The sequence below is a fragment of the Silene latifolia genome, chromosome 1 (genome assembly GCF_048544455.1).
Source record: "Silene latifolia isolate original U9 population chromosome 1, ASM4854445v1, whole genome shotgun sequence".
Lineage (NCBI taxonomy): Eukaryota > Viridiplantae > Streptophyta > Magnoliopsida > Caryophyllales > Caryophyllaceae > Silene > Silene latifolia.
Window position 1 is genome coordinate 239,604 of NC_133526.1, and position 16,278 is coordinate 255,881.

The following is a 16,278-nucleotide window of genomic DNA, read 5'->3' on the forward strand; positions in this document are numbered from 1 at the left end:
TTGCTTGTTATTAGTAAAAATAGTATTTTTAAAGGCTGTAAATGTATTTTTTTTATTATAAATAAAAAAGTGATAATTATTTTAAAAATTTGTATATCATCTTTTTTGATGTATGTGTTATATTTTGTTTTGCCTGTTTTTGTTAGAAAGTAAATACGTTTTCATTAAATTTTATACTTAACTTAAATGTACTATTAATATCATAAAATAGTATTCCATCCGTTTACACTTACTTTATTTTGTAAAAGCAAAATAAAATAGGTGTAAACTATTAAGTAGGTCGGAGAAGTAGCATTTAATGAGATAGCTTAACGTCTTATAATTATAGCCATCTTTCGTTTTCTACCTTTCATAACATCAAACTAAAAGTACAATTAGTTTATAAAAATGTCTTCAATTAGAGACATATTTATATAAATAGATAACCTAAAAAATACCGTGCTTCAGGACCGGCCCAGGGCACGTGCAACCTGTGCGGGCGCACAGGGCCCCTGATTTCTGGGGGCCCAATAGATCCTGTGATTTGTAATATATACTTAATGGACGCAAATATTTCAGTGTTTCGCTAATGGGCTCAGTGGTCGTACAATCCATATAGAACATTTACTTTTTGTCTTTCATTCGCGTGTTCGACCCTCTTTATGAGCGTAAACCAATTGAACTTTAATTTCCAGCTGGATGGTTGCTTTAATTCACAAGTGTCTCTTTAAGTCTTCAACTGAGCAATTAGTCTATCATAGACGGATATATCCGTCTAAAGTGAAAGACGGGTTAAATATATTTAAAGTGGTGATATTTTTAGGCCCTACCATGCAATTTGTTGTTTGCCTTATCCTTAAAGTGGGTAAATATTTGGCCCGTCTATAAATTATAGACGGATATCTCCCGTTTAGAATGAGAATTTGTGTCAACTGAGAGCATTGTCTACTATTATGAATTACTTTTACTATTTTTGTCCCAAGTCTTATAGTTTATACAAAGTGCTACTCCATAATTACGATATTTTCTCAAATGTGAAATCTTGAATATTTTTAATTTTTAACTTTAAAGTTTTTGTAATTATATAAAATATTGTATTCTGAAATTGAAAGATTTTATGGTAAATTTTTTAATTTTATACTCCGTACTAAGTAATACTCTCTCCATTTTCACTATGTTATTCTCATTTACCTTTTTGGGGTCGAAGTATATATCCTTTGACCGTTAATTTCCTAAAAGTATAAACTTTTGTAACAGAATTTTCATTTGATTACATTTGATATCAATATTTTTTTATAAAATTATAGTTTCAAAAAAATAATTATAAAGTATAGCTAAATAATTAGTAAAATATGGTCAAAATATCATCTCGAAGACCGTGAAAAAAAAATAGGGGACGAATAATGTGGAATGAAGGGAGTATATAACATTCGAAAAACTGAAATATTTTTGTGATATTGATCCATAGGGCCTCATTTTCCGCTTTCGCACAGGGCCCCCGAATCCACCGGGACGGCCCTGCCGTGCTTAGCACGCGATCTTTACTAGTAATAAATATGCAAATAGTAGAGTCACTCCATGTTGAAGATTAGAATTATAGACTTTTGTTTACTAGCCAAATTCTTGTACGTAGGAATATTATTTTATTTAGTTTTGTCTCTTTTTCTTTTTTACTTTTCATTATCTTCTTATAATTAATATCCGCTAAAGCCAAAATAACAATCGAAAAATGGAGTTACTTCTCTCTCTGGTCAAGCTCTCTTTAGGAATCCAAAAGCCCAGTTGCCTATGTTTTTTCGGTTACATGTGGTTTTATTTGAGGACACAATAGAAATATAGAATCACAAACTGAGCATTCAGAGGTTTGAATACCTTATTGCCAATGTATACTTGAAAATTAATACCATCTGCCAAAGGACTGCAACTACTTATAATTAACCATCTGCATTTCTGTCAATCTTTTGATCTACCACATTTTTAAGCTGGAGGATGTCTCCTACTATACCATCATGTTCGAAAAATAAACTTAAGGGAATCATGCTAACTAAGCTACAACTTACACCTTATCTATCACGCATACTTCTAACCCAAATTTCGCTGCTTCTCTTACCATTCTTGGCTCTAAACTCCACCAGGGCAAACCCGCTCAAGCAACTCCTCTAGCTCCGGAGTAACAATAATGCCATCTTTCTTTATCCTTTGACGCATATCAGGCGCTGTTTTCTCAGCATCCACATAAGTCTCAAGGAGCCATAGATAGGCTTTTATGTCCAAGGCCTGGGTCCTCTTTAATAACTCGCAAAATTTCTCTAGACCAACAACATCTTTCTCATCTTTAAAGTGCTGGAACCAAGGATCAAGCTTCTCAGCAAGTGGTTTCCATTTTGAAACAATGGCAGCTTCCATATGCTTCAGTGCACACTCCGTCTGACCCTTCTCCAAGTAGTACTTCATGAATTTGACATGTGGCCAGCGTAATACTTTTCCTGCTTTCTCTGTAGCATCCTTCAGCAAAAGCTCAGCCTCCTTGACCATGTCGTGCCTCAAGTACGCACCTATTACAACAGCCGGTACCCTGTCATCATAATGCTTCTTGCAGATAGATTCCCACTCGTGGAAGTAATTTTCGAGGCCTTTAATATCGTCTAATCTTGACAAAGCTTGAAGCAGTGAAAGGTAACTCTGTTTGTGTTCGACTTTGAACTTTGACTTGAGCTTGTTCCAAGTCCGGATGACGGAATCTAATTTACCAGCACCAGCATACAAGCTAATCAGATGTTGGAATGAATTGCGACTCAGATTATCCGAGTCATTTTCCAATTTTTCCAAGTGTGAAAGAGCTTTCTCAAATTGGCCAAACTCGATAAACACTGAGACGACATTGCTATGAATTACCCAATCATCCTTTACAAGGATATCTTCTTGAGCCTCGTGAAACACTCGTTCCACTCCTGCGACATCTCCAAGAAGTCGATAGCTTTGAATCCAAAAGCTATATGCGTGGCTGTTTAGAGGCAAGTGATTTTGCTTCATTTCTGATATAAGTTGTGGAACCATTTCAGGGTGTTTGATTTTTAGACATAGATTGAGAAGATTGTTGTAGGCAAGAACATTGGATGCTGCAAAGCCCATTTCATCCATCTCTTTGAAAGTAGCAAAGGCTTTATCAGTTTCCAAATCAGTACAGTAGCAATTTAAGAGCGATCCATATACATAACGGCTCTTTGAGGGAATGCCATCAAAGTAGTCTTCAGCTTCATCAAGACCCTTTAGTTTGTGCAATATATCTATGCGCAACGGAAAGTCTCTACCTGGAAGGTCAGTTATGTCTTTCTCAAGCCAATCTAAAATCTGCATCAAACATAAAACGGCAGAATTAAACACCACTGCCACTAGGAGAGACGGAACAAATACAAGAACAATGTAGATGTACTCAAACTCATTTCAATTCCAGTGGTTACAGATTACAGAATACAACAGTTGGTTATTTACTAAGTGACTACACAAGACTACTAATCAGGCAGAGAACATTCTCGGCACAAGCTTAAATCAAACCTACCTTTATATCAGGAATTCGAATTAGCTCTTGAAAAGAAACCCACCAGTTCGGATGTCGTGTTCTATTAGAAACGGTGCCGTTTACTCACTACTTACTACCAATGGCAACATTTCGCAAATGACACAAACTAAAGGTAAAGCTAGAACCGGAAAAAAATTCCAATCTTTCTTCTTGGACAGTCAGTATTGCTTTCAATCACCCACAGTAACATTCCACAGCTGTGAAGTCAGTAAAAGCAGAGAACAACTTAAAATCCAAAACAAAATCGTTTTGGTTTAGGTTAATTACCAATTACTCCATACAGCATCTAGCAAATCTATAAATAATATTAAAAGGTTAGATTGAAGAGTCGACGTGGCAAGATAATAGAGCCACTAATCTCATATGTTACTGAACAAAGATAAAAGTAAAACATTCAACACTATGAAATTAATGTGTGGCTTTTTTATCTCATCTTATTAAACATTTAACATTATGAAATGAATGTGTGGCTCTTCATCTCATCTTAGCTTTTCCACAAAATAAAATCCTAAGGATCAGTCCAAAATAAAATGCATAAAGACAGTAAATTAAAAGAATATCTCAGCATGACCCTATTTTTTATAGCTTATTAGAATTTCAATGCAATCTCCCATTCTTTCGCATACATGTGATTTTCAAAAACTAACTATCAGGTAAAATTGATCGGAATATTCTTATAGATTGTTCTTGCTAATATACTTGGAATGAATTGCAGGGAATGATATAAAATGACATTAAAGGGATGTTCATTTTTAAAATAGCCAAGATGTATATATGCTGTGTTAATCATGATTGTCATTACCTCATGTAGGATAGCATGTTGATCTTATTTATCCCACCATGTACTTGAATTAAGTGGTTTGTCTCATCGATGGTGGATATCAAAAATCGCAGATTATTTGATTTTTATTAGAATTTCACGATTTCATTCAATTATAGTGTTTTAATTTCAACAACTATTTTATATTGCATTATTTTAGATTTTATTTTTGTTGCCTCAATTTGAACATAGAATCAGAAACCATGGTGAAATACTACTGTATAATTTAGTGGCAACTTGGTACAAGTCAATGCATTAAGGGTGTAGTTGGATACTAATGTTAAACTAAGGTACTTGTTTGTGATTTTGATTATTTATACATTAAGTTATAATGTTTGACCAGCGTAGTATAACTTCACTTCAAAGGCAGTACAAGGCCATGAAATGCAGTCGCTTATGTTGAAGAATGTAATTGTCCAACCTCACAACATGACTAAGGTCAAACTTTTATGTCACATACATACACTTATGGTGGAGTAGTATATTTTCATTTGTCTTACCAAATGATCATCAAAATAATCTCCCAAGTGTTGCGGTGGATTATTTGACGAAAGCATTCAAGTGTTGTTCTCTATAAGTGTTTGATTTGGCTATGCAATTTCTACCTAAGGTTGTGTCTTTTTCCCTTATATGATTGCTAATCAGTCTATGCTAATTCTAAAACCATCTCATTACACGAGTCACAAAACTAGTGTAAACTCATAAACCAAAATAAGAACCCATCTTGTTTCCTAGGAAGTGGTATGTATATCATAATTCATTAACAACCAAATAGAGTAATTACACTAATCAAACTCAAACAAAACACAATGCAATGTGTTTAGATAAAAAGTTCGCATCTTTTTGACAAATTAATAATTACTCCATCTCAATTATTTATTTAACTTCGATTAAAATACCCTCACACAAATAAGAGAGTGTTCCATGGCCCAATCATTTATTTACCTTCTATTTATAATAGAAGGCTAACAATGAATTTAAAAGGTAAACAAATGACACTTGAGACGGAAAAACTAGGAGTTAAACAAATAAATCAAAGTAAGAAGAAAAGCAAAAAAACCTCGAGACATTGTTGGTAACGGCCTTTTTTACGGAGGTCTTTGAAACAATCAATAAGGGTAAATCTAGTGACGTCTTGACCTTTTTTTATTATACGTTGTAAAACGTCAGACACTTTGCCACCAGTGGACCCCACTTTATATATTTGATTCATGATATGTTCCTTCGTAGCGACGGTGGCGGCGGTGTCAGTTGATATTTGGCGGAAGAGAGGGCGGAGGTTGGTGTTGAATATGCGGGTGGCTATGCTGGTTGAGACCTTCATTTTTTTAAGCTTTAGGGCCTGATGCATCGTTTTTGTGTTCTTGAGAAATAAGGGTTTTGGCGGGGTCTTAATTTTTGGGATTTAACAGGTTATTTCGGCCGGGTCAGCTTGAGCATCGATTTTTTTTTTGGATGAAGCAATTGTGAGACAAACATCTAGGTTATATTAGGTCAACAGGTCCGGTTGTGTCAGTTTCTGGTAGGGATGACAATGGATATGATTCATATCCTTATGTCATATGGTGGATCCAGATCCGGTCCATATCCACAGGGTCTGCAATTGTCAGATTCATACCCAGATCCTTAGGATATGGACTGGATCTGGATCTAACCCGTATCCATTTTATGGTAAAACAATCATTTTTTAAAATATTAAAATATTATTTTTTGGGTTATACTACAATTTAACATGCTATTTTTTTTATATTGGAGTACAAATGCTAAAAATAAAGTTGTCAAGATAGCGAAATAAAGTTTTATAAAATATAAAATACAGTAGTGATAACAAATAATTTTTCACAATTGAAAAATGTTAATAAAAAAGAAATCATAGCTTATTATATGAAAAAACTTTAAGAAATGAATACATAATTTTACTATTTATTTAACTCATTTTTTAAATTTCATTTAAAAATTGAATAAAAATGGATCCAGGGTAAGATCTGGATCTCAATCATATGGATCCATATCCGGATTCGTTTTTATGCATATGGATCCGATCCATATCCATATCCACTGGATCCAAAATATTGAGATCCAGATCCGACCCTTAGGATCTGAATCCCAGGATCTGGACAGGATCCGGGATCCATTGCCATCCCTAGTTTCTGGTGTGTTATTATGGTGTTATTTCGGGATAATTATCTATGATCGTGAGAGGGTGGCGCTAAGCCGCTAACATTTGGATTAGATCAATTAGGGTTGGGTTGAGGATAATATCGTCTACATCAGGTACTTCAATCCCAGCAGTATCCGACCGGAAATGAAGAAGTGTCCTCACAAAGGCGTCTCTTCTAGAAGAGGTTACAAAGAGGTGGCCGTTTCTGGGGGTAGAAGATCAAGAGGCCCGTAACAATCTAATCGACTAATTTAAGAGTTTTTCTCGTTTATTTCTACCTGCATTCTTGAGTCTCGACATTAAATTCCAGCGACTGCTTTTCAGATACATGTGGTTTTATTTTAGGAGTCTTATTAAGTTGTACGAGTACTCCTTTATCAAGAACACGATAGAATCACAAACTGATCATCATTCAGAGGTTTGAATACTTAATGGCCAATATATATACTTGAAATTTAATACCATCTGCATTTGCGGATGCATGTACAGAAAGCAAAACGACTGCAAGTACATATAATTAACCTAGAAGACGTCTCCTACTACACCATCCGCATTTGTGTCAATCTTCTGATCTACCACATCATGATGCTCCGAAAAATAAACTTAAGGGAATCATGCTAACTAAGCTACAACTTACTCGTATTACTTGCACCTAATGTATCACGCATACTTCTAAACCAAATCCCATGCTTGTTAGTTGTTACCGCTCATGTTCAACTAATTTTACTGCTTCTCTTACCATTCTTCGCACTCTTACTCAACTGTCAACGAATAAGAACCCCGGCTCTAAAATCCACTAGGGCTAACCCGCTCAAGCAACTCCTCTAGCTCCGGAGTAACAATAATGCCATCTTCATCTATCCTTTCACGCATATCAGGCACTGTTTTTTCAGCAGCCACGTAAGTCTGAAGGAGACATAAATAAGCTTTTGTGTCCAAGGCCTGAACTTTCTTTAACAACTGGCAAAATTTCTCTAGACCATCAACATCTTTCTCATCTTTGAAGTGCTGGAACCAAGGATCAAGCTTCTCTGCAACTGGTTTCCATTTGGAAACAATGGCAGCCTCCATATGTTTCAGTGCACACTCCGTCTGACCCTTCTCAAAGTAGTAATTCATGAATTTGACATGTGGCGAGCATAATACATTTCTTGCTTCAAGTACGCACCTATTACAACAGCCGGTACTCTGTCATCATACTTCTTGCAGGTTGATTCCCACTCCCGGAAGTAATTTTCGAGGCCTTTGATATCATCTAGTCTTGACAAAGCTTGAAGCAGTGAAAGGTAACTCTGTTTGTAATGGACTTTGAACTTTGACTTAAGCGTGTTCCAAGTCTGGATGACGGAGTCTAATTTACCAGCACCAGCATACAAGCTAATCAGATGTTGGAATGCATTGCGACTTGGATTATCAGAATTATTCAAAACATTTTTCAACTTTTCCAAGTGTAAAAGAGCTTTCTCAAACTGGCCAAACTCGATAAACACTGAGGCGACATTGCTATGAATTACCCAATCATCCTTTACAAAGCTATCTTCTTGAGCCTCGTGAAACACTCGTTCCACTCCCGCGAGATCTCCAACAAGTTGATAACTTTGGATCCAAAAGCTATATGTGTGGACATTTAGAGGTACTTGTTTTTTCTTCATTTCTGATATAAGTTGTGGAACCTTTTCAGGCTGTTTGATTTTTAGACATAGATTGAGAAGATTGTTGAAGGAAACAACATGGGACAGGTGGTTGACGTAGCAAAACTGAAGACACTCCTGGACCTAATTGGGAGTGCACCAGCTCACACAGGCACGCCGACACGAGCGACGGAAGCCATCCAGGAGACCAGGGCCCAAGGGCGTGACTCCAAGAAACTTGAACGAAGCACTGGGAGAAGCAGACCCTATCAAGACGCCGGAGGAGCCCAAGGTGGTCGTGGTAAACATAAGTCCTTCTCGCACTCGGGAGAGGACATCGCCGCCGCAACATCGACGAGGCACACCCCGGGAGAACCAGCGAAGCCCGACTCAGGAGAGTCGGAGAAGAAGTCCAAGTCGAAGAAGGAGCCCTTCCCGCTACGAGGAGAGAAGCCGGACTAGGAATGCGAGGAGTCGGTCGCCGCGTGTCATTCGACACGTGGTCAAACAGCCCCTCAGTGACTACGTCCTAGACACCGCCGTGCCACCCAAGTCAAGTTGCCGCGCTCACATACAAAGGAGATAGTGACCCAACCGACCACGCCGAGGCCTTTGAGTCTCACATGTCGGTATGGGAGCAGCCCGATGAAGTCTGGTGCCGGGTCTTCCCAACGACTCTGCATGGGATGGCTCAGAGTTGGTACAAGGGGCTTCCTGACGGCTCGATACATTGTTTCGCCGACCTAAAGGACGCCTTCTTAGCCCAGTACTCTTGTAACAAAAGGAGGGCCGTAGAGACATCGGACCTCCTAACTATCAAACAGGAGGAAGGCGAGTCTCTACGGGCCTATGTGAAGAGGTTCGACGGCAAAGTTCAAAGAGATTCGGAGATCAACCCCGAACCGGCGGCGACTTCAGATCGATGAAGGGCCTCCCAAAGGGAAGCTTAAAAGACGAGCTCATCAAGCACGGGGGCCTGGGCCTGGACGCCGCAAGAAAGATGGCCGACCAGGCCATCAAAGTGGAAGACTACCACAAGACCTGGGTAGGCCCCAGCGAGGCCGAACCCTCAGAGAAGAAAAGCCGCCGGGATGACAGCCCGGATGAGAGACGCCGCGACACTAACAGGTCGCGGTCTGATGAGAAACGCCGTGACAATAACAGGTCACGGTCCGATAGATCTGCCAGGAAGCAGGACAAGACCGGCGCCGGGGGGAGTTCGGGAATGTTTTACCAAAGGCATTACCATGATAAAACCCCTCTGGTCACATCGGCCGCCGAGGTCTTCGCCCTGAGTAGAAACGAGGGCCAGAAGTGGGAGCGGCCTCCCAAGCCCAAGGGAGACGGTGACGCGAACCAGTACTGCGAGTACCATGGTTGCGCCGGCCACCTCACTGACAACTGCCGGCACCTGAAGAACGCCATTGAAGAGCTAATCCGAAAGGGGTGCCTCGACAAGTATGTGGCCAAAGGCCAGAAGATTGACGCCAGCGGCTCGGATAAGAAATCCGTTTTTCAACGGATAGGAGTTATCCACGTAGTCATCGGAGGTAACGAGAACGGTGGGTCGGCTCATGGGCACAAACGGCACCTGAACGAGCTGTATCAGGCCATCAACTTTGTGCCCAACACAGCGACCCCCGCCTCTAGCATTCCCGATATGACTATTGGAGGGAAAGACTACGAGGGAATCATCGCCCCTCACAGCGACCCGCTGGTAGTCAACTTGGACATATCCAACCACCTGGTAAAGAGGTGTCTGATTGACACAGGCGCCTACACGAACATCATGTTTAGGGAGTGCTTTAACAGCCTCGGCCTTAGACTCAAGGACTTGAGCCCCTGCACCCATCCACTGTACAGCTTCTCCGGGGCTGGCCTGGTACCCCTGGGTTCAATTAAGCTCCCGGTGATGTTCGGCGAGGGGAATGCGGCCAAGAACGTCCTAGCCGAGTTCGTCGTCATCAACGGCTCATCCGCCTACAACGCCCTGATAGGCCGAGTTACTCTGAGCGATGCCGACGCAGTGATATCCATCCGGCCCGACACTAATGTATGTCTCGGACCGGGGGGAAGCGCATAAGCTCGTCTCCAAAGACGAGAAGGACGAGGTGGTCAACATCCAGATATCTGCCAGAGGATGCAACATGCAATCCCTCAAAGTGGCGAAGCAGTCGGAGAAGGGGAAAAGCCCATCCTCACAACCAAAGGGCGACCTTATGGATGCAACCGACGGCTGACGGGGTAAGAGCGCCTCTAATAAGGCATTAGGAAACTGATAAACCTTGTGTAGCGCCGGAGGTGCCCAAAACAGCTGTGGGCACCCCGACGCATGTTAATATCGAATGTAAAAACGACCAAGTCTTTCATCAAAATGTTCATTCTTTTTCAGGCTAGACGCCATCAAGAAGCCGACGCCGTCTCATACTGTCGATTCGACAAGAGCGGCAGTCGTTGAAAGAAGCCGATGCCGTCTCATCCGTCGATTCGACAAGAGCGCATCGTTGAAAGAAGCCGACGCCTCTCATACTGTCGATTCGACAAGAGCGGCGCCGTTGAAAGAAGCCGACGCCGTCTCATGCTTGTCGATTCGACAAGAGCGGCAGTCGTTGAAAGAAGCCGACGCCGTCTCATACTGTCGATTCGACAAGAGCGGCAGTCGTTGAAAGAAGCCGACGCCGTCTCATACTGTCGATTCGACAAGAGCGGCAGTCGTTGAAAGAAGCCGACGCCGTCTCATACTGTCGATTCGACAAGAGCGGCAGTCGTTGAAAGAGGCCGACGCTCTCATCATCACACCCGACAAGAGCGGCAATCGTTACAAAGAATGAAGCCGATCCGACTCATACTGCCGATTGGACAAGAGCGGCAATCGTTAGAAAAACGACGACGCCGACTCATACTGTCGATTGGACAAGAGCGGTGGTCTCCATGAAGAAATGTAGTCTTTGTGGCAGTCACCCCAAATAGTAGACGCTTTCTGGTCACTTAAAGTGGTAGACGCCGCGTAACACACTATCCAGACGCCACTCACACATCGTCATAGACAAGAGCGGTGGTCCCCATGAAGAAATGTAGTGTCTTTGGCAGTCACCCCAAATAGTAGACGCTTCGGCAGTCACTTAAAGTGGTAGACGCCGCGTAACACGCTATCCGGACGCCGACTCTTACTGTCGTACCGACAAGAGCGGCAGTCTCCATCAGAAAGCAGACACCGCGACAGTCGCGGCCAGCGCAGTTGGTAAACAAATGAAATGCCTAAAAAGCGTTAAAAACAGTTGAGATGTACACTCTAAACCGCCTCGTCCAAGCCAAGTCGGAAACAAAAAGAGACGCTCAATTAATGACGTAAGAGGGCAACTCAGACAAAAACGAGAAAAGACCTCGGCCAAGCCAGAGGCAAAGTGGAAACACTAAATACCATTGAAAACGCTCAGAAGAAATAAGGTAAAGACCTCGGCATGCCGAAGGCAAAGGAAGAACTCTTATTAATAATAACAGTTTACAGGTGAGAAGAATGGAGATGACGGCCGTCCCCATTGGGATAAGCCTAAACACAACCTACCAAAGTTGTACAAAATACAAGAAAAGAAAAGCAAAAATTACAAGTATCATTTGAAGCGCCAAAAGATGGCAGGGAGGGAGGGCTTAACAGTTGGCTCCCGAGCAGCTGAAGCAGATCTGCTGTAAACTTGTTCTCATCAAGCAGCACATGGTAGTATGTGAGGAGCTGAGGCAGATCTGCTGTAAACTTGTTCTCATCACTGCGACCCTATGCCTGTTCTCGCTTACCATCGCAGCGTAGCCGCATCTTCTTCAATGGGCAACCCAAAGCTTTCCTAGCGGCCTCGCTTTGGCCTCGGCGTCATCACCGCCCTCATTCTATCGACTTCCTCCTTGGCCGCCTTAGCCTTCTCGGCGAGAGCGACTCTCTCCGCGCCGCCTCCTTCTCAATCTTCGCCCTCACCGCCTCCTGGGCCTTCTCCGCCATAGCTTTCTCCTTAGCCGCAAGCTTATCATCAAGCGCTCGTTATATCCGTCCCACGGAAGGAATCTTCAAGAGGGAAGAGCTCCTCAATCACTTCCCGGCGCTCCTTCGGCCCGAGTCCCGGATCAGCGCACAGATTGGGAGCATGACGGTTTGGAGCATCTCAATGTCCTCCTCCTTCGCTTGATGACGGCCTCTTTGCTCCGGATAACCTCCGCCTGGGCCTCAAACAAGTCCCTGAACTCGTTCCTCTGCCGAAGAAAGAGGTCGGCGCGCCCCTGAACAAAGCTATACTTCTCCGACAGCTTCACAGCTTTGGCTGCCGCAGCCTCGGCCTTCGCTCTCTCGGCGAGGACCTCCTTTTCAGCGTCCTCCCGAGTTTCTCTCTCAAGAGCGCCTTCTCGATCTCCCTAAGCGTCCGCTCATTGAGGAGATCCAGCTTTGCCGACACAGCCACCTGCTTAGTGACATTACGCTCATGAACGGCGCGAGCCACGGCCTTCTCCTGCTCCTTAAGACGAGCACCGGTGGCCACGTTCCACCTTGCCAGCTCCCTAATTAGCTTCGTGCCTTCCTCTATAAGCTGGGAGACGGAAGCCCTCTTGGATGAAGGGACGGTGGTAACAATTTCACCACCAGCCTGCGGCTGGGAGGGGGAAGCCTTTCGGGATGAGGGGTTGACGGTGACGCCTCGATCACCAACCTGCACAGAGGACCCCTCCACCTGCTGCCCAACAAGAGCAAAAGCCGACTGCGGTTGGTCTGCACAAATTTAATAAAGACATCAGTATCTACGTATACCGACATATCAGAAAGCCCGGCTAAATTTGAGTCACAAGCTAGATAGGTACCGTGCTTGGCCTTCTTGGCCGGAGGAGACTTTTCCTTGCCAGCAGTAGAGGCAGTCCCTTTCCTCTTTCGGATGAGGGAAGATTCCTCCTCATCGGAGTCCTCATCAAGAATATCAACAATCTCCACCGTCTCCTTCTTGGGGGGAAGGATGGGAGGTGGAGCCGGCGTTGACGTCTTCGCCGCCGAAGACGTTGTTTTCCGCGTCCGACGCACTACACCGCTAACGACCCTCGCCTGAGCCTCCTCCACGCTCAAGCCCTTCAGCCGTTGTTCCATGAGGTCACTCGCCGACTTCCTACGGTCGTGGGCTAGAGCCTTCGGATGCAAGTTAGCAACGGTCCCATCTTTGTGCAGCCCCATTCTCCGAAGAAGATCCTCAGACAAGTCCTTTCCAAAGTGGTCTGCGAAAGAAACAAAGCAAGAGTTAAGTACGCGGATTTGAAGCGAAATTCGAGGAGCAAGAGCATTAAGAGCGGCGATGGGCCTCACACCGACCCCACTTACCCTGTGCTAGGGCCGGTATGAGGCCGACATGGCAGAGCGGCTCATCCTGAAGGATGATCTGCGTCGGGGAATCCATTTTTTCTAACACCCCACTCTTGTCCACCTCAAAGAGCCTCATTGCCACCTCTCATCCTCTTGGAGATGACACTGCTGGCATCCATTTTGAGCTTCTTCCGGAAACCCATCTATCGTGCTCCTTTGAGTCTCACACCGCAAGTTAACTCGGTCTTTGGAAAAAGCGAGGCGGATAGTCATCCGGCACCTTAACGTACGCCCACCGGCCTTGCCAGTCCTTGCAAGAAGAAAGTTTGTTAACAGAAACATAACCCGACTCCATCTCCACACTGTACCATCCGACGCGGCCAGAAAATGGTTTGAGATGGTGAAGTCGGCGGAATAAATTCACCGTTGGGGCCTCTCCCTTGAAGAGACAGAGCCAGACAAAGCCGATTATGGTCCTCATAGCCAACGGGTGCAGTTGTGCAACGGCAACGTTCATGGCTCTAATAATGGCCATAACGTACCCATTCAGCGGAAACCGGAGCCCATACTCCAAATGCTGCATATATACGCCGGTATGGCCCGGTGGAGGGCAACAGACGGCCTGACCCTCCTCAGGGATAACAATTTCGTATCCCCTACCGAAGAAAAAATGGCCCTCGAAAAATCTCTCGCCTGAACAACTGGCGAGCTTATGAGTCCAAGCACGGTCAAGATGAACCTTACAGGCGTTGCCGTGATCCATAACGTACTGCCTCCCTTCATTACGACGGGGCCTTTCCACTTCATCACCGAAATCATCACCAAAATCGCCATAGGAATCAGAGTCCTCCCATTCCTCAAGAATTTGAGGATCAACTTCAGGAGAAGGAGACCTAGGGCCCCCCGACGCAGGTCTACTAGGTCCAGCATCAACAGAAGACATGTTCACAACAAATTACTAACAAGAAAAAAAAAAAAAAAGAATTTGTTTGATTACCTTGAAGAAATACACTCGCCGGATCGAAGACCGAAGATTGGAAGAAAAGAAAGCCCTTGAAAGTTTAGAGAGATGAAGATTTTGGGAGAAAATTTTCGAAAATTTGAAGAAATGAAAGTAATGGCCAAAATCACGGAATAAACTCGCCCTATTTATAGGAAAAGCCCACCAAGAGGGACCAATCAGGGCACACCCATGAAGCGTCAACCAATCAAAGAAGCGTACACGTGTCAGACATGCAACCACGGAATGTCAATCGTTGCAACAGTTGAATGTCAATCAATGCTACAGTTACCAAGCGTATTCAACACGCCCATCCACATCTCTTCGCCTGTTCATCTCCCACAACAAATTCCTAGGCACGTGCTCTCCGCCGGCCACATGATCGACCAAGCCAGGAAAAACACACGCCGGGGGGCAATCGAAATAACCGGCACTCTCAGCCCTGGTCTCGGCCGGCATCACATTCTTTCCCACATCGGATACCCTTTACGCATCCATGTGGAGGGGGGATATGGTAGGCCTACGAATGATCAAGCCGATGCATCAGAAGAAGCCGACGCAGAAAATTTTTGCATAATACTTGCGCAGAATATACGCTCAACATACATCGGAGCCCATGCCACGGCATAGACTACGCTGGGGGCAAATTGATGGGGCATATTCTGCACCGCTGACCAAGTCAACATATTGAGCAAGGTCAAGGGTATCCACAGCAAAGTCAACGACTTAGATCTGCCTAGCCGATGGAGCCCATCGGCCTGTCACTGGTCTCGGCCGGACAATCGCGCCCGACACAAATCCGCGTACTCATATCCAAGACCCTCGGCGAGCCTGCCACAGGTCCATCGGCCGAGGGTATAACGGTCTTTTCACCTAATAGCCACTTGGCCACCTGGCCACTACGTGACAAAAGGTGAATGCCTATAAATACTCCTCAACCTTCATAGAGGAAAGGATCCACAAATTGACCTAATAACCACTATTCATCTGGTAATATCTTCCTTATCTCTCTACAATACACTCTTAGCCAAGTTACAACAACTTCTCTCTAAGTTTACTGACTTGAGCGTCGGAGTGAGTACGCTCGGCCAAAGCCGAGCCCTCAGTTTGTTCATCGTTTCAGGAAAGATCAAAGGAGAATTTCAGCAAAGACATCATTCTACGAGCTACGAGTGGTATCAAATATCTGCTCTGGAATTACACCCGGAACAAAATAAATAATGGAGACGAAAGTAAAGAAAAAACCTCAAGACATTGTTGGTTATGGCCTTTATTTAGAAGCTCTTTGAAACAATCAACAACAGTATCCCTAGTAACCCTTTGACCTGATTCACTGATACCCTGCAAAACATCGGTCACATTGCCACCTGTGGACCCCACTTCATTTATCTTTTGGGAGATATATTCCTTCGACGCCACGGTGGTGGATATGTGGCGGCGGAGTAGAGGGTGGCGGTTAGGGTTGAATATGCGGGTGGCTATGGTGGTGGAGACCTTCATCTTTGTAAGCTTAAGAGCTTGATTCATTGTTTTTGTGTTGTTCAAAACTGAGGGGTTTTGGTTGGGTTTAATACTTTATTTATATAGTGCATGATGGATCAGGTTAGTTTAGGTCGGGTTAATTTCGGTAGAATACATCAATTTTAGGTAAAATTGGAAACTTTTTGTACTCCGTCTACGTTTAGGAAAATATTATTGGGGAGGTTTTAGATAAGAAGATTAAAGAAGACTCAACTTTTAAGATAATTTTTAGGGATGTCATCTAAAACATAACCCTCAGA

General features: G+C 43.5%; 2 protein-coding genes across 3 annotated transcripts; both read right to left on the bottom strand.

Moving 5' to 3' along the window:
• Positions 1-1,866: 1,866 nt before the first annotated feature.
• LOC141591241 (pentatricopeptide repeat-containing protein At4g01990, mitochondrial-like) lies at positions 1,867-16,028 on the bottom strand. Of its 2 annotated transcripts, none has more exons than XM_074411604.1 (2): positions 15,743-16,028; positions 1,867-3,330 (listed from the first exon to the last, which is right to left on the bottom strand). In XM_074411604.1, exons 1-2 carry the CDS (start codon positions 16,022-16,024, stop codon positions 2,101-2,103), a joined length of 1,512 nt encoding a protein of 503 aa, XP_074267705.1. In that variant the 5' UTR covers positions 16,025-16,028; the 3' UTR covers positions 1,867-2,100. The 2 variants fall into 2 exon arrangements, with proteins under 2 accessions (XP_074267705.1, XP_074267700.1); XM_074411599.1 differs by lacking the exon at positions 15,743-16,028 and adding an exon at positions 5,440-5,823.
• LOC141617489 (pentatricopeptide repeat-containing protein At4g01990, mitochondrial-like) lies at positions 7,656-13,287 on the bottom strand. Its single transcript, XM_074434692.1, has 3 exons — positions 13,011-13,287; positions 12,863-12,921; positions 7,656-8,315 (listed from the first exon to the last, which is right to left on the bottom strand). The coding sequence occupies exons 1-3, from the start codon at positions 13,285-13,287 to the stop codon at positions 7,656-7,658; spliced, it is 996 nt and encodes a 331-aa protein (XP_074290793.1).
• Positions 16,029-16,278: the final 250 nt, after the last annotated feature.